This window comes from Ranitomeya imitator, chromosome 1 (genome assembly GCF_032444005.1).
Source record: "Ranitomeya imitator isolate aRanImi1 chromosome 1, aRanImi1.pri, whole genome shotgun sequence".
Lineage (NCBI taxonomy): Eukaryota > Metazoa > Chordata > Amphibia > Anura > Dendrobatidae > Ranitomeya > Ranitomeya imitator.
Genome location: NC_091282.1, coordinates 1,019,953,985 through 1,019,977,639, shown reverse-complemented (window position 1 = coordinate 1,019,977,639; position 23,655 = coordinate 1,019,953,985). Strand labels below are relative to the sequence as shown.

The window sequence follows — 23,655 nt, the reverse complement described above, 5'->3', positions numbered from 1 at the left end:
CAAGGCTCTGTTCTAGGACCCCTACTCTTCTCCATCTACACTTTCGGCTTCGGACAGCTCATAGAATCCCACGGTATGCAGTACCATCTCTACGCTGATGACACGCAGATCTACCTATCCGGACCTGACCTCACCTCCTTACTTACCAAAATCCCGCACTGTCTGTCTGCTATTTCAGCCTTCTTTTCTGCTCGCTTTCTACAACTGAACATGGACAAAACAGAATTCATCATCTTTCCCCCATCTCACTCTACCCCTCCACCAGACCTATCCATCAATGTCAATGGCTGCTCACTTTCCCCAGTCCCACATGCCCGGTGCCTCGGGGTGATCCTCGACTCTGCCCTCTCTTTCAAGCCACATATCCAAGCCCTTGCCTCCTCCTGCCGTCTCAAACTCAAAAATATTTCCCGGATCTGTGCTTTCCTTGACCGCGACACCGCAAAAACGCTAGTGCATGCCCTTATCATCTCCCGCCTCGACTACTGCAACCTCCTACTCTCTGGACTCCCCTCTAGCACTCTGGCAACGCTCCAATCCATCCTACACTCTGCTGCCCGACTAATCTACCTGTCTCCCCGCTATTCCCCAGCCTCTCCCCTATGTCAAGCCCTTCACTGGCTTCCTATCGCCCAGAGACTCCAGTTTAAAACCCTCACAATGACATACAAAGCCATCCACAACCTTTCTCCTCCATACATCTGTGACATGGTCTCCCGGTACCTTCATACACGCAACCTCCGATCCTCTCAAGACCTCCTTCTCTACTCCCCTATCATCTCTGCTTCCCACAACCGCATCCAAGACTTCTCCCGTGCTTGCCCCATACTCTGGAACTCTCTACCCCAACACATCAGACTCTCGCCTACCATAGAAACCTTCAAAAAGAACCTGAAGACCCACCTCTTCCGACAAGCCTACAGCCTGCAGTGATCCTGAAGTTACTGAACCGCCGCGCAACCTGCCCTACCCTCTCCTAGTGTTTCATCACCCATCCCCTGCAGACTGTGAGCCCTCGCGGGCAGGGTCCTCCCTCCTTATGTACTCGTGTGCCTGTTATCTGCTCATGTTTAATGTATTTGTCTATATTTGCCTCGTATTCACATGTAAAGCGCCATGGAATAAATGGCGCTATAAAAATGTATAATAATAATAATAATGTGTCTGCTATATACATACATACATATTGTAGAATACCCGATGCGTTAATATAGGCCACGCAGTAAATAACACAGCCCACGTAGTATATAACACAGCCCACACAGTAAATAGCAGCCATGCAGTATATAGCAGCCACGCAGTATATAACACAGCCCATGTAGTATGTAACACTGGCCACGTAATATATAGCGCAGCCCACATAGTATCTAACAGTGGCCACGTAGTATATAGCACGCAGTATAGAACACAGCCACATAGTATATAACACTCCCATGTAGTATATAGCAGCCATGTAGTATATAACGCAGCCCACGCAGTATAGAACACAGCCCACATAGTATCTAACACTGGCCAAGTAGTATATAGCAGCCACGCAGTATCTAACACAGCCCACGTAGTATTTAGCAGTGTGGGCACCATATCCATGTTAAAAAAATAATAAAAAAAAAAAATAGTTATATACTCACCCGCCGAGATCCAGCGTAGATCCAGCGAACCTCTGGCGATGCGCGCGCGGCTGCCGCCATCTTTCGTTCCCAGGATGCATTGCGAAATTACTCATCTGGGTAATTTCGCAATGCATCTCTGGGAACAGAAGCTGGGGGCAGGCGCGAGCGCATCGTCGGACTACGGAGGTGAGAATAGCAGGTTTTTTGTTTTTCTTATTATTTTTAACATTAGATCTTTTTACTATTGATGCTGCTTAGGCAGCATCAATAGTAAAAACTTGGTCACACAGGGTTAATAGCGGTGGTAACGGAGTGAGTTACCCGTGGCATAACGCGGTCCGTTACCGCTGGCATTAACCCTGTGTGATCGTGACTGGAGGGGAGTATGGAGCGGGCGCTGACTGCGGGGAGTATGGAGCCGGCGCTGGGCGCTGACTGCAGGGGAGTAGGGAGGGACTAATCGGACTGTGGCCGTCGCCGATTGGTCGCGGCAGCCATGACAGGCAGCTGGCGAGACCAATCAGCGACTTGCATTTCCATGACAGACAGACAGAGGGACAGACAGAAAGACGGAAGTGACCCTTAGACAATTATATAGTAGATATCTTCAATGCAGGATGATACGTTAAACCATCCCCACATTCACCATAGTGAAGTTAGCCCTGGTACAAGGTGTTCATATAGATCCAATTAGGTGCAGAACAGCAGAGACATCTTCAGTCCAAAATCGCAAGGATGCCATAGGCCGAACAATATCTGCAACTATATAAACATTTTGGGGTATTCCCCTTTTTCAGGCATGCACATAGTGCTATCTCTACAATATTAACAACATGCACCACATGATCACCATCCATTTATTATAGAGCAGGTAATAAAACATGTTGCAAAGTTGTTTTTCAACCATGCACATAAAACAGGTAAGGAAATTCAGCTTATAACATAGAATAGACACTAGGTATCAGCCATATACTGTAGCTAAAGAGATGGTATATTTTAATAAAACTTTTTTTTATAGTTTCATTAATATACTGTGTAGCCTAAATGTTTTACTGTTTCATTTACCTACACTGTCTGATACCTAGTGTCTATTCTATGTCACAAGCTGTGTTTCATTTCCTATTTTCTGTGCATGCTTGAAAAAGAAGAGAACACCAAAATCTTGTGTGCAGTGTTCCGTCTATTTTGTGCTTGTAAAGGTGGAGAAGATGGCATAACATAACTATGAAGACGCCTGTTATTTTATGTTCAAATTGTATTTTATTGCATGTCTTTAGGGTTAACTATAGGGCCGGTCTATAGTTGGGGAGAAGTAATGGGGACTGATGTGTGTGAGTTCCTGGTTTTATAGTTGGTTGTAGTGATGGGCAGTCCATCTCTTTTTGTTGATGTGGCTCACCAAAACGTGCCACTATTTTAGATCCTAAATGGATCTCTATTAAATATGTGTTTTTAATAGGTGAACACATGTTTAAGCTGACGTTAATGCAGCCGAAACTCCGCATACTTGCTGTTAACCAAGTAAATTGATCAGTGGGTGAAGTTAGGTTTGGTGGTGGGGGAGGATTTACATCCGCCAAACATGGGAATTTTATGCCCAGTGAGAGTCATTCAGAGAATTTAGTGGCTCTCACTGATGTGCTGGCTCCCATCATACACAGCAGGGAGCCAGATCTTTGTCTCAGTAAGTTCCTGAACAATCCATCATCACTAGTTGGTTGAGAGGTGAGAGAAAGCTGGAGAGCAGAAAGGACATCCTCATAGAGTTCTGTCATCACTGGATATATTTGTGGAAGTAGCTGACTGGAAAAGGAGCAAGTCATTCAGCAAGCAGTCAACTTTGGTACCTAAGCATGAGTATTTTAAGCAATTCTCAGTGTTAGCCAAACCTGGAGGTTCGCAGTGAAAGAATATGGGATCAGCCAGGCAGGGGCATGTCCATAAGCTATCATGAGCTCCCTTACACCGTTCCCAAGAGTGCAGCTAGGGTGTAGTGGGCACAGCATAACACATTGACCCGTGTGGCCCTGCACCAGTAAGATGGAGGCCACCAGAGTAACCTGTTATGCATCATTAACATCTCCACAAGTAATGTGCTGCCGTCCAAAACTGTTATACACAAACCTCTGTCATATAATGCAGAAGAAAAAGCCAAGCATTTTTGCAAAGCTGTCTGTTTTCTTCATCATGAAGTTAAAGAGGGCTGGTGCCACACAAATTTGCCACAGTAAACTTGAAAGTATCTGCAACTGAAACATAACCGCGTGCACACACCCAGTGACCCCTATGTAAGGTGTTTTGTGGTGTGGATATACAGTTTTGTGAAAAACTGTTTTCCCCCTTCCTGATTTCTTTTGCATGTGTCTCATACTTAAATGTTTCAGATCACCAAACAAATTTAAATATTAGAGAAAGATAACACAAGTAAGCACAAAATGCAGTTTTTAAATGAACGTCGTTATTATGAAGAGAAAAAGAAATCCAAACCTACAGGGCCCTGTGTGAAAAAATTATTGCTCCTAAACGTAATAACTTGCTAGGCCACCCTTAGCAGCAACAACTACAATCAAGTGTTTTTGTTAGCTGGCAATAAGTCTTTTACAAACCTCTGGAGGAATTTTGGCCCACTCAGTCTTGCAGAATTGTTGTAATTCAGTCACATTGCATGGTTTCTGAGCATGAACTGCTTCCAAATTTGTCATAGTTACACAGTTTAGGCCACAACTCTCTGGGCCCTTTCGTGCCTTGCTTCCCAAACCCCAGATGTTAGTATGGATGCCGTAACCCATCTGAAGAGTATCCTGGTGCCTCGCACATGAAAGCCTCTAGAAGTGCTACTGTATTTTATTTGGATTTTGAGAACTTTTCTGGAAGTCTGATAGGTTTCCACATTTTCTCAGAGCCTCCTGCACGTCTTAGGGGAAGTTGGTGCTTATGAGCTACATCGCTGCAGATACTGAGAAAAACAGATTTAGAGGTGAGACTTGGTCACTAGTTAATAATGAGAAAATACTGCATTGAAGAGCACATTCTTCTCTAATTCCACAACACATTAGTGTACACAGCAAACGTAAGTTTTTGTGCCATAATTTCAGAACAACCTAAAATAAAGCATTTGGAAACCTTGTTTCTGTTGTTTATTGTGCTGTACACAGGGCCGGACTGGCCATCGGGCAGTTCTGGCAAATGCCAGAAGGGCCAGTGCCAGTAGTGGGCCGCTGTGCGCCGACTCACCCTTCCTCCCCCAGCGCCGCCGCCGTATTCAACTATGCCGGCGCCTATGATGCCGATACAGTTGAATGCAATGATGGAGGAGAGAGCGTCTGCTGACGCTCCCTCTCTCATCATTCCCTGCTCTGCCTCTGACACTGCGGGTGCGCGCGCACTCACTGTGTCCCAGGCAGTGCAGCTGCAGCCGCCGAGACAGGAGCAGGGAGCAACGCGGGCAAGAGGAAAGGTGAGGAGCTTGTGTTTTTTTGTTTTTTTTTTACTGGACTGTGGGGCCATTCTAGGGGGGAGACTATGTGGCCTCTGCTGTATACTACTATGTGGGTTGTGCTGTATACTACTGTGTGGGCTCTGTTGTATACTACTATGTGGGCAGTGCTGTATACTACTATGTGGGCTCTGCTGTATACTACTATGTGGACTCTGCTATATACTACTATGTGGGCAGTGCTGTATACTACTATGTGGGCAGTGCTGTATACTACTGTGTGGGCTTTTCTGTATACTAATATGTGGGCTATGTTATATACTAGTGTGTGGGCTCTGCTGTATACTACTATGTGGGCAGTGCTGTATACTACTATGTGGGCTCTGCTGTATACTACTGTGTGGGCAGTGCTGTATACTACTGTGTGGGCAGTGCTGTATACTAGTGTGTGGGCTCTGATGTATACTACTATGTGAGCAGTGCTATATACTACTATGTGGGCTGTGCTGTACACTACTGTGTGGGCTGTGCTGTATACTACTGTGTGGGCAGTGCTGTATACTACTGTGTGGGCAGTACTGTATACTACTGTGTGGGCAGTGCTGTATACTACTGTGTGGGCAGTGCTGTATACTACTGTGTGGGCAGTGCTGTATACTACTGTGTGGGCAGTGCTGTATACTACTGTGTGGGCTGTGCTGTATACTACTGTGTGGGCTGTGCTGTATACTACTGTGTGGGCTGTGCTGTATACTACTGTGTGGGCAGTGTTGTATACTACTGTGTGGGCAGTGCTGTATACTACTGTGTGGGCAATGCTGTATACTACTGTGTGGGCAGTGCTGTATACTACTGTGTGGGCTATGCTGTATACTACTGTGTGGGCAGTGTTGTATACTACTGTGTGGGCAGTGCTGTATACTACTGTGTGGGCAATGCTGTATACTACTGTGTGGGCAGTGCTGTATACTACTGTGTGGGCTGTGCTGTATACTGCTAAGTGGGCTGTGCTGTATACTGCTAAGTGGGCTGTGCTGTATACTGCTAAGTGGGCTGTGCTGTATACTGCTACGTAGACTGTGCTGTATACTGCTACATGGGCTGTGTTATCTGCTATGCGGGTTGTGCTATGTACTATGGGGGTATATTATTCTATGGGGAGGCCGTGTTATATACTATATGGCTGTTATATACTATTGTGGGGGTATATTATATTCTATGAGGGAGGCTGTGTTATATACTATGGGGGGCTGCATTATATTTTATGGGGTGGCTGCATTATACTCTGGGGTGGCTGCATTATATTCTGTAGGGTGGTGGCTGCATTATACTATATGTGGGCTGCATTATATTGTATCGAGGACTATGGGGAATATGTTATACTATATGAAGAACTATGGGGTGCATTATACTATGGGAAGTGAATTGTACTACATGGATGACTATGGCGGTGCATTATACTATATGGAGCACTATGAGGAGTGTATTATGCTATATGGAGGACTATGAGGAGTGTATTATGCTATATGGAGGACTGAACCGTGTATTTTAATATATGGAGGACTATAGGGAGTGTATTATACTATGTGGAGGACTGTGGTGCACATTATAATATATGGAGGACTATGGGGTGTATTTTACTAAACAAGTAAAATGCTACATATTCAGATTGTTTTTACTGGAACAAAAATCATTGTTCTCAGCAGCACATCGCCAGCGTAAACTGTAGATGTGCTGCTGATAACATGATGCTGTATGGTGATCTGTTAGTGATCTATTAGTGATCGTTCTGTCCCATCATTATTCCTCAGCTGGTGGAAAGAGGCCGGGAAACAAGCGTTGAATAACTTCAGTATTGTCGATCAAACTCATTTAGCTGCCTGAACTCAGCGCTTGTAAATACAGCCGAAATGCTTTTGTGTGATGTGCAATATGTTAGCATTTGGGGCCCCATTTTAAACTTTGCCTAGGGCCCCACTTTTCCTAAAACCGGCCCTGCCTACAAGTGTACAAAGATATTATACAGTCACCATGTGACAAGTGGGCCTGTCTAACTTCAAATGCCAGGGCTGAATTTTGGTCCCAGTCCGGCCCTGGCTGTACATATTGGATCCTAAAGATTTAGTAGCTTGTCAGTCTATCAGCACTGAGTATGTTATATTGTAGTATCCAATGTGTCACCACACCAGATATATAGTTGCAAATTACAGCCAGATCCAACTGGGGATAGCTAGGATTCAGCTCCTGACTGAGCCGCTGGGTTTCCCATTACATCCCACTGCTGTCAGGAGACAGCTATGATAGCGTCATGGTGCAGTGGTCTCTTGATAAAACGCTTCTTCAGGCATCATACAGCTGAATCTATGGATAATACTTTGGCAAGCATCACACTGCACCTCTTAAGGTGAAAATCTCTGCAGGTATCTTATAGCGTCTCTAAGGGAGAATACCTCTGCAGGTACCACGCAGCGCCTCTAAGGGAGGAAATATCTACAGGCACCTTACAGTACCTCCTAGGGATAAAATCTCATATACAGTATTTCATGGAGTGCTGACAGCTGTATAGTAAGAAACCATTGTGTGCTCAATAAGCAAACAAACCAACTGAGTATATGACGTCTTAGCCTAATTTTATTAGCCAACAAGCAAAAAAAAAAAACCCTAGATGCTTGCTTGATGTTTTCTTCTTTAATATTTGTAATGCTCATAAAATGAATGTAGCTCACGGACTTTACAGTACAATTCTTTCATAACATCTCACTATTATTCCTCAGCATCCTAGTTTAAAATATCGCTTTGGCTTCATGCATCTGCTGTTATGTTGCTGTATTTCTATCTCTTGGTTCTTTGTGTAGTCTTGTGATTAGTGTATCTTTTGTGATGCTTATGTTTTTTTCAGGATAGGGTGTGGGCCAACGTAGGGAAGAGTCTAAACTGCATTATTGCCATGATAGACAGACTTCTTGAACAAGGAGAAAGCACAAAAGATAACGAAGCAGACTCTACAGATGAAGATCTCATCACATCGCACATAAATGGTAAGATATCAGCATGAACCACATCTGCTTACAAGAATTAAGGATTAGAGCACAATGGCTTTTCCCTGAGGTTGTTGTACTGTAGACAGCATTTTATCAGCCATTTCCCCCTGCTGCAGAATTATTTATCCAGTGACATTATATTGGATTTCCAGATGTACTGTTCACGCTCAATTGGATGAGTAGAGAGAGCAAAATGATACGGTTTCCTTTCAATGTTTCATTTATCTCAGATTACTTTTAGACAGACAGTATAAGGTATGTATCAGCACTAGTTTTTAACATCTATATTCATTCATTCACCACTGTTATTATAAAATGATGAGACTTTCTCTTAGTGGATAATCTAAGAAAGTGATTCTCTATATATGTACTTGGGAGGAAACACGGAGATCATCCTCTGCTCCAGTATGTCACAGTACATGTTGGCATTCATGGTTCCCTCAAGAACTGTAGCTGCCCACAGCCGACAGCACTCATGCAGCCCCAAACCATGACATTCCCACCACCATGCTTGACAATAGGTAAGACACACTTGTCTTTGTACTCATTACCTGGTTGCCGCTCCTCACGCTTGACAACATCTGAACCAAATAAGTTTATCTTGGTCTCTGCAGACCACAGGACATGGTACCAGTAAGCCATATCCTTAGTCTGCTTGTCTTCAGTAGAGATGGGCACACCCCTGTATGTTTGGGTCTGGTGGGTTCGGGCGAACAGTTAAAAAAAAAGTTCAGGTTCAGGTACCAAAACAGTACCTGGATCCAAATCCAAACCTGGACCCCATTCACTTGAAAAGGGGGCCTGAACATCCAGTGTTTGACACACTGCCATGTGCATTACAGTGCGGCATACACTGCTTCTGATCGGTGGTAAAATCATTACTGCTGGTCAGACAGCCGTGGTTCCCACATTGTCAAACCACAGAGCGAGCCTGCAGGTGTGATCAGAGGTAAAAAGTTTACCGTCAGTCACTGGTGTCCGCTGATGGGACTATTCATCAGCCGGTTGATGGGAGTATTCATCAGCCAGCACTTGCAAATCTGGCACTTTTCCCAGCTCTTCCCACTTGCCCTGTAGCAGTGGCAAGTGGGGTCCATATTTGTGGGGTTAATGTCACCTTTGTATTGTCCGATGAGATAAAGCCCACAGATTAGTAGTGGAGAGGTATCTATAAGACACCTATCCATTACTAATCCTGTAGTTATATTGTAAATAAACACACAGCCAGAAGTCCTTTAATTAAAATAATGACACAGACTCCTTTAATAATTCTACATTAAACCATACTCATGTCATCACTAGGGTTGAGCGAAACGGGTCGTTCATTTTCAAAAGTCGCCGACTTTTGGCAAAGTCGGGTTTCATGAAACCCGATCCGACCCCTGTGCGGGGTCGGCCATGCGGTACGCGACTTTCGCGCCAAAGTCGCGTTTCAATGACGCGAAAAGCGCCATTTCTCAGCCAATGAAGGTAAACGCAGAGTGTGGGCAGCGTGATGACATAGGTCCTGGTCCCCACCATCTTAGAGAAGGGCATTGCAGTGATTGGCTTGCTGTCTGCGGCGTCACAGGGGCTATAAAGGGGAGTTCCCGCCGACCGCCATGTTACTGCTGCTGATCTGAGCTTAGGGAGAGGTTGCTGCCGCTTCGTCAGAAGCAGGGATAGCGTTAGGCAGGGTCCATTAACCACCAAACCGCTTGTGCTGTAGCGATTTCCACTGCCCAACACCACCTTCGGTGTGCAGGTACAGTGGAAGCTACATTTTTTTTTTTTCCCCCTCAGCGCTGTAGCTCATTGGGCTGCCCTAGAAGGCTCCCTGATAGCTGCATTGCTGTGTGTACGCCGCTGTGCAAACCAACTGCTTTTTTCAAAGCACAAATCCTCTTGTTCCTTCCTTTCTGCACAGCTATCTTTTTGGTTTGTACACACTTTTTATTTAATTTGTGCATCAGTCCACTCCTTATTGCTGCCTGCCATACCTGGCTGAGATTACTGCAGGGAGATAGTAATTAAAGGACACTCCCTGTTTTTTTTTTTTTTTTTGTGGGAGATTAAGATTGGCATTTCTGCTAGAGTGCCATCCCTGTCTGTGTCATCTCTCACTCAGTGGGCCATAGAAAGCCTATTTATTTTTTTGCTTGATTTGGGTTATAAAATGTACCTGAAAAAATCACTACATCAATCAGTGGGAGAAAAATATTGGCCTCAGGGCTTGTGTGCCACTCTTGACTCCTGTGTGCATCATCACTCACTCAGTGGGCCATAGAAAGCCTATTTATTTTTTTGCTTGATTTTGGTTCTAAAATCTACCTGAAAAAATCACTACATCAATCAGTGGGAGAAAAATATTGGCCTCAGGGCTTGTGTGCCACTCCTGACTCCTGTGTGCATCATCACTCACTCAGTGGGCCATAGAAAGCCCATTTTTTTTTTTTTTTGCTTTATTTGGGTTCTAAATTCTACCTGAAAAAATCAATAAATCAATCAGTGGGAGATTAATATTGGCCTTTGGGCTTGTGTGCCAGTCCTAAGCGTGCCATCTCTCTCTCTCAGATAGTGGGCCATAGAAAGCCTATTTATTTTTTTTTTTTTTTATTGGGTTTATAAATTTTCCCTGGAAAAAAAAAAAAAAGTGGGAGATTAATATTGGCCTCTGGGCTTGTGTGCCAGTCCTGAGCGTGCCATCTCTCTCACAAATAGTGGGCCATAGAAAGCCTATTTATTTATTTTTTTTTGGTTTTATAAATTCTCCCTTACAAAAAAAAAGGGAGATTAATATTGGCCTTTGGGCTTGTGTGCCAGTCCTAAGCGTGCCATCTCTCTCTGTCTCTCAGATAGTGGGCCATAGAAAGCCTATTTATTATTTTTTTTATTGGGTTTATAAATTTTCCCTGGAACAAAAAAAAAAAAGTGGGAGATAAATATTGGCCTCTGGGCTTGTGTGCCACTCCTGACTCCTGTGTGCGTCATCTCTCACTCAGTGGGCCATAGAAAGCCTTTTTTTGTTTTATTTGTTTTCTAAATTCTCCCTGAAAAAATCATTTTATTTTATTTGGTTTCTAAATTCTTCCTGAAAAAATCATTTTATTCTATTTTTTTTTTCCTAAAGTCTCCCTGAAAAAAAAACAAAAAAAAAACAAATCAGTGGGAGATTAATATTGCCCTTTCTGCTTGTGTGCCAGTCTTGACTCCTGGGTGTGCCATCTCTCTCTCTCTCTCCAATTGTGGGCCATAGAAAGCCTATTATTTTTTTAGCTTGATTTGGGTTCCAAAATCTACCTGAAAAAATCACTACATCAATCAGTGGGAGATAAATATTGGCCTCTGGGCTTGTGTGCCACTCCTGACTCCTGTGTGCGTCATCTCTCACTCAGTGGGCCATAGAAAGCCTTTTTTTGTTTTATTTGTTTTCTAAATTCTCCCTGAAAAAATCATTTTATTTTATTTGGTTTCTAAATTCTTCCTGAAAAAATCATTTTATTCTATTTTTTTTTCCTAAAGTCTCCCTGAAAAAAAAAAAAAAAAAAAAATCAGTGGGAGATTAATATTGCCCTTTCTGCTTGTGTGCCAGTCTTGACTCCTGGGTGTGCCATCTCTCTCTCTCTCTCCAATTGTGGGCCATAGAAAGCCTATTATTTTTTTAGCTTGATTTGGGTTCCAAAATCTACCTGAAAAAATCACTACATCAATCAGTGGGAGATAAATATTGGCCTCTGGGCTTGTGTGCCACTCCTGACTCCTGTGTGCGTTATCTCTCACTCAGTGGGCCATAGAAAGCCTTTTTTTGTTTTATTTGTTTTCTAAATTCTCCCTGAAAAAATCATTTTATTTTATTTGGTTTCTAAATTCTTCCTGAAAAAATCATTTTATTATTTTTTTTTTTTCCTAAAGTCTCCCTGAAAAAAAAAAAAAAAAAAAAAACAAATCAGTGGGAGATTAATATTGCCCTTTCTGCTTGTGTGCCAGTCTTGACTCCTGGGTGTGCCATCTCTCTCTCTCTCTCTCTCCAATTGTGGGCCATAGAAAGCCTATTATTTTTTTAGCTTGATTTGGGTTCCAAAATCTACTTGAAAAAATCACTACATCAATCAGTGGGAGATAAATATTGGCCTCTGGGCTTGTGTGCCACTCCTGACTCCTGTGTGCGTCATCTCTCACTCAGTGGGCCATAGAAAGCCTTTTTTTGTTTTATTTGTTTTCTGAATTCTCCCTGAAAAAATCATTTTATTTTATTTGGTTTCTAAATTCTTCCTGAAAAAATCATTTTATTCTATTTTTTTTTTCCTAAAGTCTCCCTGAAAAAAAAAAAAAAAATCAAATCAGTGGGAGATTAATATTTACATTTGTGCTTCAGTGACAGTCCTGCGTGTGTGGCATCTCTCTCATTTGTTGCCACCAACAACAGAGTGTGTAACATTGTGCCTGATTTTCGTTGTGGTCTCACTCACCTGTAAAGGGGTAGCTAAATCATACTGAAGTTATAGCTCACCGTGTAATTTGTGTGACAGCAACAAATACCGTTAGTTTGTTTACGTTTTTAAAACAATGAGGAAGTATGGTGGAAGAGGTCGTGGCCGGGGGCGTTCATTGTCAGCTGGTAATGAGGGTAGTGGTAGTGGTGGAGCATCAGCTGGTCGTGGGAAAAAAAATATTGCACCTAAGTCTGGAGCTGTGGAGCCAGGTTCGTCGTCTGGCTACACAAGGCCTCGAACGCTCCCTTTTCTGGGAGTAGGAAAACCGCTTTTAAAGCCGGAGCAGCAAGAGCAAGTTTTGGCTTATCTTGCTGACTCAGCCTCTAGCTCTTTTGCCTCCTCTCGTGAAACTGGTAAATGTCAAAGCAGCGCGTCGTTAGTGGATGTTCACGGTCAGGGACAAGTCGCTTCCTTGTCCTCTTCAGCAAAAACAACAACAGAGAAGAATGCAGCAGGCGACACAACGGGTTACTCCATGGAGCTCTTTACACATACCGTCCCTGGCTTAGAAAGTGAAGCAGTTAACAGTCCATGCCCATTACAAGTTGAATCTGACATGGAGTGCACTGATGCACAGCCACAGCCAGACTACTATGCTGGTCCTTTGACTCAGACCACAACATTGCCCTCGCAGGGTGCTGATCAAGAATCAGACCCTGATGAGACTATGTTGCCCCATCACGAACGCTATACCACCGACCGACACGGTGACACAGACGAAGTTGCACACGAGCTACAAGAAGAGGTAATAGATGACCCAGTTCTTGACCCCGATTGGCAGCCATTGGGGGAACAGGGTGCAGGCGGCAGCAGTTCTGAAGCGGAGGAGGAGGGGCCGCAGCAGGCATCAACATCGCAACAGGTTCCATCTGCCGGGCCCGTATCTTGCCCAAAACGCGTGGCAAAGCTAAAACCTGTTGGAGGACAGCGTGGCCATCCGGTTAAAGCTCAGTCTGCAATGCCTGAAAAGGTATCCGATGCTAGAAAGAGTGCAGTCTGGCATTTTTTTAAACAACATCCAATTGATCAGCGCAAAGTCATCTGTCAAAAATGTTCAACTACCTTAAGCAGAGGACAGAATCTGAAAAGTCTCAATACAAGTTGCATGCATAGACATTTAACCACCATGCATTTGCAAGCCTGGACTAACTACCAAACGTCCCTTAAGGTTGTAGCACCCTCGGCCAATGAAGCTAGTCAGCAACGCAACATCCCTTCCGGCAGTGTAGGGCCACCATTTTCCGCACCACCTGCAGTATCTGTGCAGGTTTCTTTGCCAGGCCAAAGCCGTCAGGGTCAGGGAATCACCAGTTTCGTAGTAGGAAACACTGCATCTAGGGCACCGGTGGCAACAATACCATCTCCCACCGTCTCTCAGTCTGCCATGTCCACCGGCACCCCCGCTAGTTCCACGATCTCCAGCTCTCCAGTCCAGCTCACCCTACATGAGACTATGGTTAGAAAAAGGAAGTACTTAGCCTCGCATCCGCGTACACAGGGTTTGAACGCACACATAGCTAGACTAATCTCGTTAGAGATGATGCCCTACCGGTTAGTTGAAAGCGAAGCTTTCAAAGCCCTGATGGACTACGCTGTACCACGCTACGAGCTACCCAGTCGACACTTTTTTTCCAGAAAAGCCATCCCAGCCCTCCACCAGCATGTTAAAGAGCGCATCGTCCATGCACTCAGGCAATCTGTGAGCACAAAGGTGCACCTGACAACAGATGCATGGACCAGTAGGCATGGCCAGGGACGTTACGTGTCCATCACGGCACACTGGGTAAATGTGGTGGATGCAGGGTCCACAGGGGACAGCAAGTTTGGGACAGTTCTGCCTAGCCCACGGTCTAGGAAACAATTGGCTGTAGCCGTTCGCACCCCCTCCTCCTCCTCTTCGTCCTCCTGCAGAAGCGAGAGCTCGTCCACAGACCGCAGTCGCACAACCACTCCATCCGCAGCTGCCACTGTTGCACACCAGGTCTCCCATTATGGGGCAGCTACTGGCACACGTCAGCAGGCTGTATTGGCTATAAAGTGTTTGGGCGACAACAGACACACCGCGGAAGTTCTGTCCGAGTTCTTGCAGAAAGAAACGCAGTCGTGGCTGGGCACTGTAGATCTTGAGGCAGGCAAGGTATTGAGTGATAACGGAAGGAATTTCATGGCTGCCATCTCCCTTTCCCAACTGAAACACATTCCTTGCCTGGCTCACACCTTAAACCTGGTGGTGCAGTGCTTCCTGAAAAGTTATCCGGGTTATCCGACCTGCTCCTCAAAGTGCGTGGACTTTGCTCACATATCCGCCGTTCGCCCGTACACTCCAGCCGTATGCAGACCTATCAGCGTTCTTTGAACCTTCCCCAGCATCGCCTAATCATAGACGTTGCAACAAGGTGGAACTCAACACTGCACATGCTTCAGAGACTGTGTGAACAGAGGCGGGCTGTTATGTTTTTGTGGGAGGATACACATACACGGGCAGGCAGTAGGATGGCAGACATGGAGTTGTCAGGTGTGCAGTGGTCGAAGATTCAAGACATGTGTCAAGTCCTTCAGTGTTTTGAGGAATGCACACGGCTGGTTAGTGCAGACAACGCCATAATAAGCATGAGCATCCCCCTAATGCGTCTGCTGATGCAAAGTTTGACACACATAAAGGATCAGGCGTCTGCAGCTGAGGAAGAGGAAAGCCTTGATGACAGTCAGCCATTGTCTGGCCAGGGCAGTGTACAGGACGAGGTAGCGGGCGAAGAGGAGGAGGAGGACGAGGAGGATGATGGGGATGATTATATTTTTAATGAGGAAGCTTTTCCGGGGCCACTGGAAATTGGTGGCGCGGCAAGGCCGGGTTCTGGTTTTTTGAGGGACACAAGTGACGTTGATTTGCCTGAAACTGCCCCTCAACCAAGCACAACCGCAGATTTGAGAACTGGAACTTTGGCCCACATGGCGGATTATGCCTTACGTATCCTCAAAAGGGACACACGCATAACTAAAATGATGAATGATGACGATTACTGGTTGGCCTGCCTCCTTGATCCTCGCTATAAAGGCAAATTGCAAAATATAATGCCACATGAGAACTTGGAACTAATATTAGCAACCAAACAATCAACTCTTGTTGACCGTTTGCTTCTGGCATTCCCTGCACACAGCGCCCGTGATCGTTCTCACACGAGCTGCAGGGGCCAGCAGACCAGAGGAGTTAGAGGGGCAGAAATCAGAAGTGGCGTTGGCCAGAGGGGTTTTCTGACCAGGTTGTGGAGTGATTTTGCTATGACCGCAGACAGGACAGGTACTGCAGCATCAATTCAAAGTGACAGGAGACAACATTTGTCCAGTATGGTTACAAACTATTTTTCATCCCTTATCGATGTTCTCCCTCAACCGTCATTCCCATTTGATTACTGGGCATCAAAATTAGACACCTGGCCAGAATTGGCAGAATATGCATTGCAGGAGCTTGCTTGCCCGGCAGCTAGTGTCCTATCAGAAAGAGTATTCAGTGCTGCAGGTTCAATACTAACAGAAAAAAGGACTCGTCTGGCTACCCAAAATGTAGATGATCTAACCTTCATTAAAATGAACCACAACTGGATTTCGAAATCTTTTGCCCCACCTTGCCCGGCTGACACCTAGCTTTCCTATGAAAAGGTCTTGCCTGTGGACTATTCTGAATGCCTTTTCCAATCTCGTAATTTTCTGCACCTGATTGTCCAGCATACGACATGTTTACACCTCACTAAATGGCCAAACTCCCCACACGGGGCCGTGGTATCGACACTTGGCGACAGCACCCGTGAGAGTGCAGTTTGTCTGAAGAGGTGGGTGAGCCCGCTTTTGGTCGACGGCACTGCCACTGGGTCCCTCCTAGTACAATAAAGTGTCTCTGGCGGTGGTGGTGCGCACCCAACGTCAGACACACCCTTGTAATATGAGGGGCCCTGGGCCTGTACCGCCGGCCACAAGACAGTTTCCCCCCACCCCAGCTCAAACAGTGCTCTACCACTTGCAAAATTATCTCACAGCTCCACCAATGTTTAGTCTATGCGCTGACATCCTTCAATGCCTGCCACTGACAATACCATTGTATTGACATTTTTGTTATGTTAGGCCTTCGATGCCTGTCTGTGGTCACTCCTTCCACTAGGCCTCCACTGACCACACCACTGCTGCCCGTGTACCCCTGTAACCAATTTAGAATTGCCTACAGCCATGTGTTATTATTTTAGGCCTTCGATGCCTGTCTGCGGTCACTCCTTCCACTAGGCCTCCACTGACCACACCACTGCTGCCCGTGTACCCCTGGAACCAATTTAAAATTGCCTACAGCCATGTGTTATTATTTTAGGCCTTCGATGCCTGTCTGCGGTCACTCCTTCCACTAGGCCTCCACTGACCACACCACTGCTGCCCGTGTACCCCTGGAACCAATTTAAAATTGCCTACAGCCATGTGTTATTATTTTAGGCCTTCGATGCCTGTCTGCGGTCACTCCTTCCACTAGGCCTCCACTGACCACACCACTGCTGCCCGTGTACCCCTGGAACCAATTTAAAATTGCCTACAGCCAGCCCAATTTTTTTATTTTAGGCCTTCGATGCCTGTCTGCGGTCCATTCTTTCAACTACTACTACACTGACCAGGGCACTGCTGCCCGTGTACCCCTGGAACCAATTTAAAATTGCCTACAGCCATGTGTTATTATTTTAGGCCTTCGATGCCTGTCTGCGGTGACTCCTTCCACTAGGCCTCCACTGACCACACCACTGCTGCCCGTGTACCCCTGGAACCAATTTAAAATTGCCTACAGCCAGCCCAATTTTTTTATTTTAGGCCTTCGATGCCTGTCTGCGGTCACTCCTTCCACTAGGCCTCCACTGACCACACCACTGCTGCCCGTGTACCCCTGTAACCAATTTAGAATTGCCTACAGCCATGTGTTATTATTTTAGGCCTTCGATGCCTGTCTGCGGTCACTCCTTTCACTAGGCCTCCACTGACCACACCACTGCTGCCCGTGTACCCCTGGAACCAATTTAAAATTGCCTACAGCCATGTGTTATTATTTTAGGCCTTCGATGCCTGTCTGCGGTCACTCCTTCCACTAGGCCTCCACTGACCACACCACTGCTGCCCGTGTACCCCTGGAACCAACATCAGAAAATATAAAAATAAGTATTTTGCTTATAAAAAAGAAAATACTGGAGAGATATCAAATGCAGACATTTTAACATTAAAAACAAACACATACAACAAAAATCTGGTACAGTACTAAAAATGGCCACCAGCTACAATAACTTTCTCCTGCAAGTAGTTAACTGAAAGGTTTTTTCAATTTTAAACACAGATATGGCATCCACCGAGTGTTGTCCTGTCGCGTCTTCTTTATATTATTGCCAAGAAGATGCAAAACAATGAAAATAATAAAATCATTATTTACCAAAAAAATAGAGTAAGTCAAAACCACATTGCAAATAAACATTCATTACAAATAAAGAAGCAGGGCGCGTCCGAGGGTGAGTATATACCTAATAAGAATATAATCACCCTCGGACGCGCCCTGCTTCTTTCCGACAGCCTTCCTTCCTAAGAATCAGCCCTTCCGTGGTGTAGAGAGAGGGTTTGTTACACTCCAAGGTGTTCCCCAGGTTGCCTTTCCTGAGCTTCGATCTTCCGGCTCTCGTTTAGTAGTTGTTGGAAACTACGCTGCATTGGGCCTACAAATTGGGTATGGGGTGTAGAGAGATGGTGTGTTCCACTCCAAGGTGTTCCCCAGGTTGCCTTTCCTGAGCTTCGATCTTCCGGCTCTCGTTTAGTAGTTGTTGGAAACTACGCTGCATTAGGCCTGCAAATTGGGTATGGGGTGTAGAGAGATGGTGTGTTCCACTGTAGAGAGATGGTGTGTTCCACTCCAAGGTGTTCCCCAGGTTTCCTCGCCAATGCTTCGATCATCATGCTCTCGTTTAGTAGTTGTTGGAAACTACGCTGCATTAGGCCTACAAATTGGGTATGGGGTGTAGAGAGATGGTGTGTTCCACTCCAAGGTGTTTTCCAGGTTGCCTTTCCTGAGCTTCGATCTTCCGGCTCTCGTTTAGTAGTTCTTGGAAACTACACTGCATTAGGCCTACAAATTGGGTATGGGGTGTAGAGAGATGGTGTGTTCCACTCCAAGGTGTTCCCCAGGTTTCCTCGCCAATGCTTCGATCTTCATGCTCTCGTTTAGTAGTTGTTGGAAACTACACTGCATTAGGCCTACAAATTGGGTATGGGGTGTAGAGAGATGGTGTGTTCCACTCCAAGGTGTTCTCCAGGTTGCCTTTCCTGAGCTTCGATCTTCCGGCTCTCGTTTAGTAGTTCTTGGAAACTACACTGCATTAGGCCTACAAATTGGGTATGGGGTGTAGAGAGATGGTGTGTTCCACTCCAAGGTGTTCTCCAGGTTGCCTTTCCTGAACTTCTATCTTCAGGCTCTCATTAAATTGTGGTTAAACGGAACAACTGCATTTGGCGTACTAGTTGGTTTGGGGCCTACTATCGGTGTCTGCCACTCCTTGCTGTTCTCCTGGTTTCCTGTCATGAAATTCCGTTTTCAGGCGCTCGTTAAGTAGTTGTTAATGTTAGACTGCATTTTGCCTACTAGTTGGGTTGGGGCCTACTATCGGTGTCTGCCACTCCTTGCTGTTCTCCTCCACTGAACAAAGCTGTGCCGCCTGTTTACTACGGTTGCCAATTTTGAACTGCATTTCGACTACTTACTGATTTGGGCCTACTCTCTGTGTCAGCCTCTCATTCCAGTTGTCCTCCACTGCAATGCCCCCTGGTTATTCCTGTGTTACCAATTTTGAACTGCATTTAGCCAACTTTATTCTTTGGGCCTATATCTGTGTTTCCTCCTCATCCTGCCCATTGCCCAGCCAGTGATAGATGAGTCTGCTGGTACATTGACCCATAACACAACATTCCCCGTGCACGCTACACAACAACATTGTGACCCTGCTGAAAGTCAGGTTGCTCTTCCCGCATACCATACCACCTTACACGGGGACAAAGAGGAAGGTGCATATGAAAGTGCAGGTTCCTTCATCAGGTGGGGGGGAGGAGTACTAGTTGGCGACGTCACTGGCACAGGGCCTCTCATAGTACGCAAAAGTGTTGCTGCCGGTGGGAGGCGCCCCCGCCGTGCAAACACACCGCTGTACTTTGAGGGGCCCTGTGCCAGTGCCAATGCCAACGAGTGGGCCCCCCCTGCTTGCTCAGGTTCACAGCACTTGCAAAGTTGAAATACTTACCTCTCCCTGCTCCACTGCCGTGACGTGGTCCAGATTTCCTGGGCCCACTAATTACTTGAACCAGCCCTACCCACCACAACTTTAGCCAAATGACCCCCAATTTCAAATGCCTTCCAATTATTATAAGGTAAATTACGCTTGACAAGCTTCATTAAGAAGAATGGATGGTTTTGACATTAAAATGGGCACTCTAGGTGTTTTCCTGGCCCCCACTCACTGCCGACTATGCTGCCTCATTGACTTGCATTGGGTTTCGTGTTTCGGTCGATCCCGACTTTACGTCATAATCGGCCGATTTCACTCGACCCGACTTTTGAGATAGTCGGGTTTCGCGAAACCCGGCTCGACTCTAAAAAGGTCAAGGTCGCTCAACTCTAGTCATCACCCATTCCATTGACGCTCTCGTCTTCTTTAATAAAACAAATATAAAAAACAACCATATCCCTCACCTGTCCGTCGCTCTGTCCCATGTCGTAATCCATGTCTGGGGTTGAACAGTTTTAAATCTGGACGATGCCAAGATCTTACCATCCAGGCTGGAAACCACTGATGAATGAGCTGCTGCGAGCATCAGTGAACAGCATCAGTGAGCATCGGTGATGTCACCGAGGTTACTACCAGTCACTAAGGCTGCGTTCACAGCCAGGCCAATGAACTGTGGTGACCTCCCTCCGGTGAGATAACTGCTAGCACAGTGAGAAAAAGTCTCATAGTGCAGAGGTCAGTTCACCGTGAGAAATTTCTCACAGTGCACTGCGGTGAACTCTCTGAGATCAGCTCTGCACATGATACTTTCTTACTGTGTTAGCGGGGATCTCACCAAGGTCACTGCAGTTCAGGGGCTTGGCTGGAAACGTACCTTTAGTGACTGGTGGCAACCTTGATGATGTCACTGCTAGTCACTGATGATGCGCTTGCAGCAGCTTATTCTCCCAGTGGTTCTCAGCCTGGACGTTCGCATCTTGGCGCCGTCCAGGTTGAAAACAGTTTATTCCCAGACATGGAATACGGCTTGAGACAGAACAATGAATAGGTGAGGGATATGGTTCTTTTTTATTTTTCTTTTATTAAGATGAGGGATTCAATGGAATGGGTGATGACGTGAGCATGGTTTAATTTAGAATAATTAAATGAGTATGTGACATTCTATCAATTAAAGGACTTTATTCTGGCTTTGTGTTTTGTAAGACTCATGCTGGTGTGGTAGATGGAGGCAGGTATATCTCGCCCAGGTGTTTGTCCTATGTGAATTAGGCCACGCAGTATCTTCAGGGTGCTAATGGGTTAATGATTGCAGGAATAAAAGATGACCAGCTGGGTGTTTCCAGTGTCTGCCTGGGGCACACAGATTGCCTGCCTGTGTGAGACAAACGTGAGTGAAGAGCTCTGCTCAAGATCTGTATGATGTTAGCTGGGTGGGAGAAGCCCCCCGGTGGGAGAAGCCCCCCCAGTTGTTGAGATAGCAACGTATTTGTTTAGTTAGTGCCGGACAGGCTAGGGTTTATTTTTATGTTTTGTTTTTTGTGTTGCTTTCACGTTAATAAATCTGACCTGAGGTCAGCCTGCCCAGAAACCTGCTGTACGCCTCAGATTCAATGCACAAACCACGTGTCCTTTGACCCCAGCAAAGGCGATCCCAGAGTGTTTTGTCACATTGTGGTGGAGAACGCGGGCATACCGTGGCACAGGCGACAGCATGGAAGACGTGGTGAAAGCCTTAGTACAGTCCACTGCCGTACAGCGACAGGCCACTGCCGCACAGCACGAAGCTAATCGCTTGATGGCCGCACAGCTGAAGGAGTTATTGGACATGACGGTTGCAGACCGCCAACTTCTCCAACAGGTGGCGCAGCGCCTGGTGAGCATGCCTGACGCTGACCCGGAAGCAGAGTCCAGAAGGATCCATGTGAGTCGATACTGGCAAAAGCTGACTGCAGAAGATGACTTCGAGGCATATCTGACAACTTTTGAGCGGACGGCATTGAGAGAGAAGTGGCCGAAGGCACGATGGGCCGATTTGATTGCCCCGTTTCTCTCCAGCGAGGCCCAAAAAGCTTACCATGATTTGGACCCGGAGGTCGCTCAGGACTTTGAGAAGCTGAAAGCTGAGATCCTGGCCCGGCTGGGTGTGACGACGGCTGTCCGTGCACAGAGGGTACATCAGTGGACATACCAGCAAGATAAACCAGCGCGGTCTCAGATGTTCGACCTGATCTACTTGACAAAGAAATGGCTGCAACCCGAGGTACTGACAATACCCGAAATAATCCAGCGGGTTGTCCTGGACAAGTAACTGAGAGTACTACCCCCAGCGCTGAAAAGGTGGGTAAGCCAAGGAAATCCCACGACAGCGGATCAACTTGTGGAGTTGGTCGAGCGTTATTCCGTGGCAGAAGGACTTCCCGACGACACCGCCAAACCCCGGACTGTGCCTCCTCCTCGTGGAACCGGTAAGACTGTTCCAGGGACCACGGGTGAAGGAAAATCGCTTAAAACTGTGGGGGAGGAGTCCGGGACTGCTCGCACTCCGAGACCAAGAGTATTGGACGGTGGTCTCAGTAGGGGACCTGTTAGGTGTTTCCGCTGCCATGAGAAGGGTCATGTTTCTGCGAACTGTCCTGTTACCGCTGAACCCATGCAGTGCGACGTTATAGACTCTAGAAAACGCATGTCTTTGGTTACACAGCTAGTGAGTGTGAATGCGGGTCAAAATGATACAGTGAAACACCTGTGTGAATTATCTGTTGATGGGAAAAATGTTGTGGCATTACTAGACTCTGGAAGTGTGGTGACTCTGGTGAAAGCTAGTCTGGTGGCACTTCCGTCTGGTCCGTCTGACAAGTTTTCTGTGACGTGTGTGCATGGTGACACCCGCTCGTACTTAACAGCGGTCATATGGATTTCTACTCCCTATGGGTCAGTGCAGCACAAAGTGGGACTCGTTCCCGCATTGTTACATGATGTAATCCTGGGCAGGGATTTTCCCTATTTCTGGCAGTTGTGGGAGAATCAGTTACTCCTTCACGGTAGCTGGACCCGTGAATCTTCTCCCATGCCATCTGGAGGTCCCGAGTCCCTAGAGGAGACCCCACAGGAAGATGTTGCTGGGGAGGTTAGTGAATCTAACCTTCAGTACCCCTTCTCCGTCATGGCGGGGGAAACAGAGGAAACTGAGGAACCTCAGCGAGAGGCGGAGGCAGACAGCCATCCGGCACCCTGCCTGCCAGATTTGGGAGTCCAGGTGGATGACTTCCACAGCGAGCAAATGAAAGATCCTACCCTGACTCCAGCTAGGAAAAATGTAAAAATGATAGATGGGGTACCCGTAGAACCTGACACTAGGCTAGCGTACCCGTATATGGTTCTTGAAAATGATTTGCTCTACCAGGTAGAAAAAAAAGGGGAAGACACAGTGCAACGGTTAGTGGTACCCAAACCTTATCGGCGGAAGGTACTGGATTTGGCCCACGGACATATAATGGGGGGACATCTGGGGGTACAGAAATCCACAGAAAGGATATTGCATTGTTTTGTGTGGCCTGGAATACATTGTGATGTGCGTAACTATTGTGAGTCCTGTCCAGAGTGCCAAATCGCGGCCCCTAAATCTCAGTTCCGTAGCCCTTTGGTACCCCTTCCTATCATCGGGGTCCCTTTTGAGAGAATTGGGATGGATTTGGTTGGGCCCCTTCCCCGATCCGCACGTGGGCACCAACATATCCTCGTCATCGTGGACTATGCCACTCGTTACCCGGAAGCCGTCCCTTTGCGTAACACAGCTACCAAGACGATTGCCAAGGA

The 23,655-nt window shown here is 46.3% G+C and overlaps 1 protein-coding gene across 5 annotated transcripts in view; it reads left to right on the top strand.

Moving 5' to 3' along the window:
* INPP4B (inositol polyphosphate-4-phosphatase type II B) overlaps positions 1 to 23,655 on the top strand; it is a 1,184,089-nt gene that overhangs the window by 979,233 nt on the left and 181,201 nt on the right. For all 5 annotated transcript variants that reach the window (XM_069743998.1, XM_069744002.1, XM_069744000.1 and 2 more), the window contains one exon: positions 7,946 to 8,084. In XM_069743998.1, the coding sequence (XP_069600099.1) occupies positions 7,946 to 8,084 (139 nt within the window). The remainder of the gene's footprint in view (positions 1 to 7,945; positions 8,085 to 23,655) is intronic.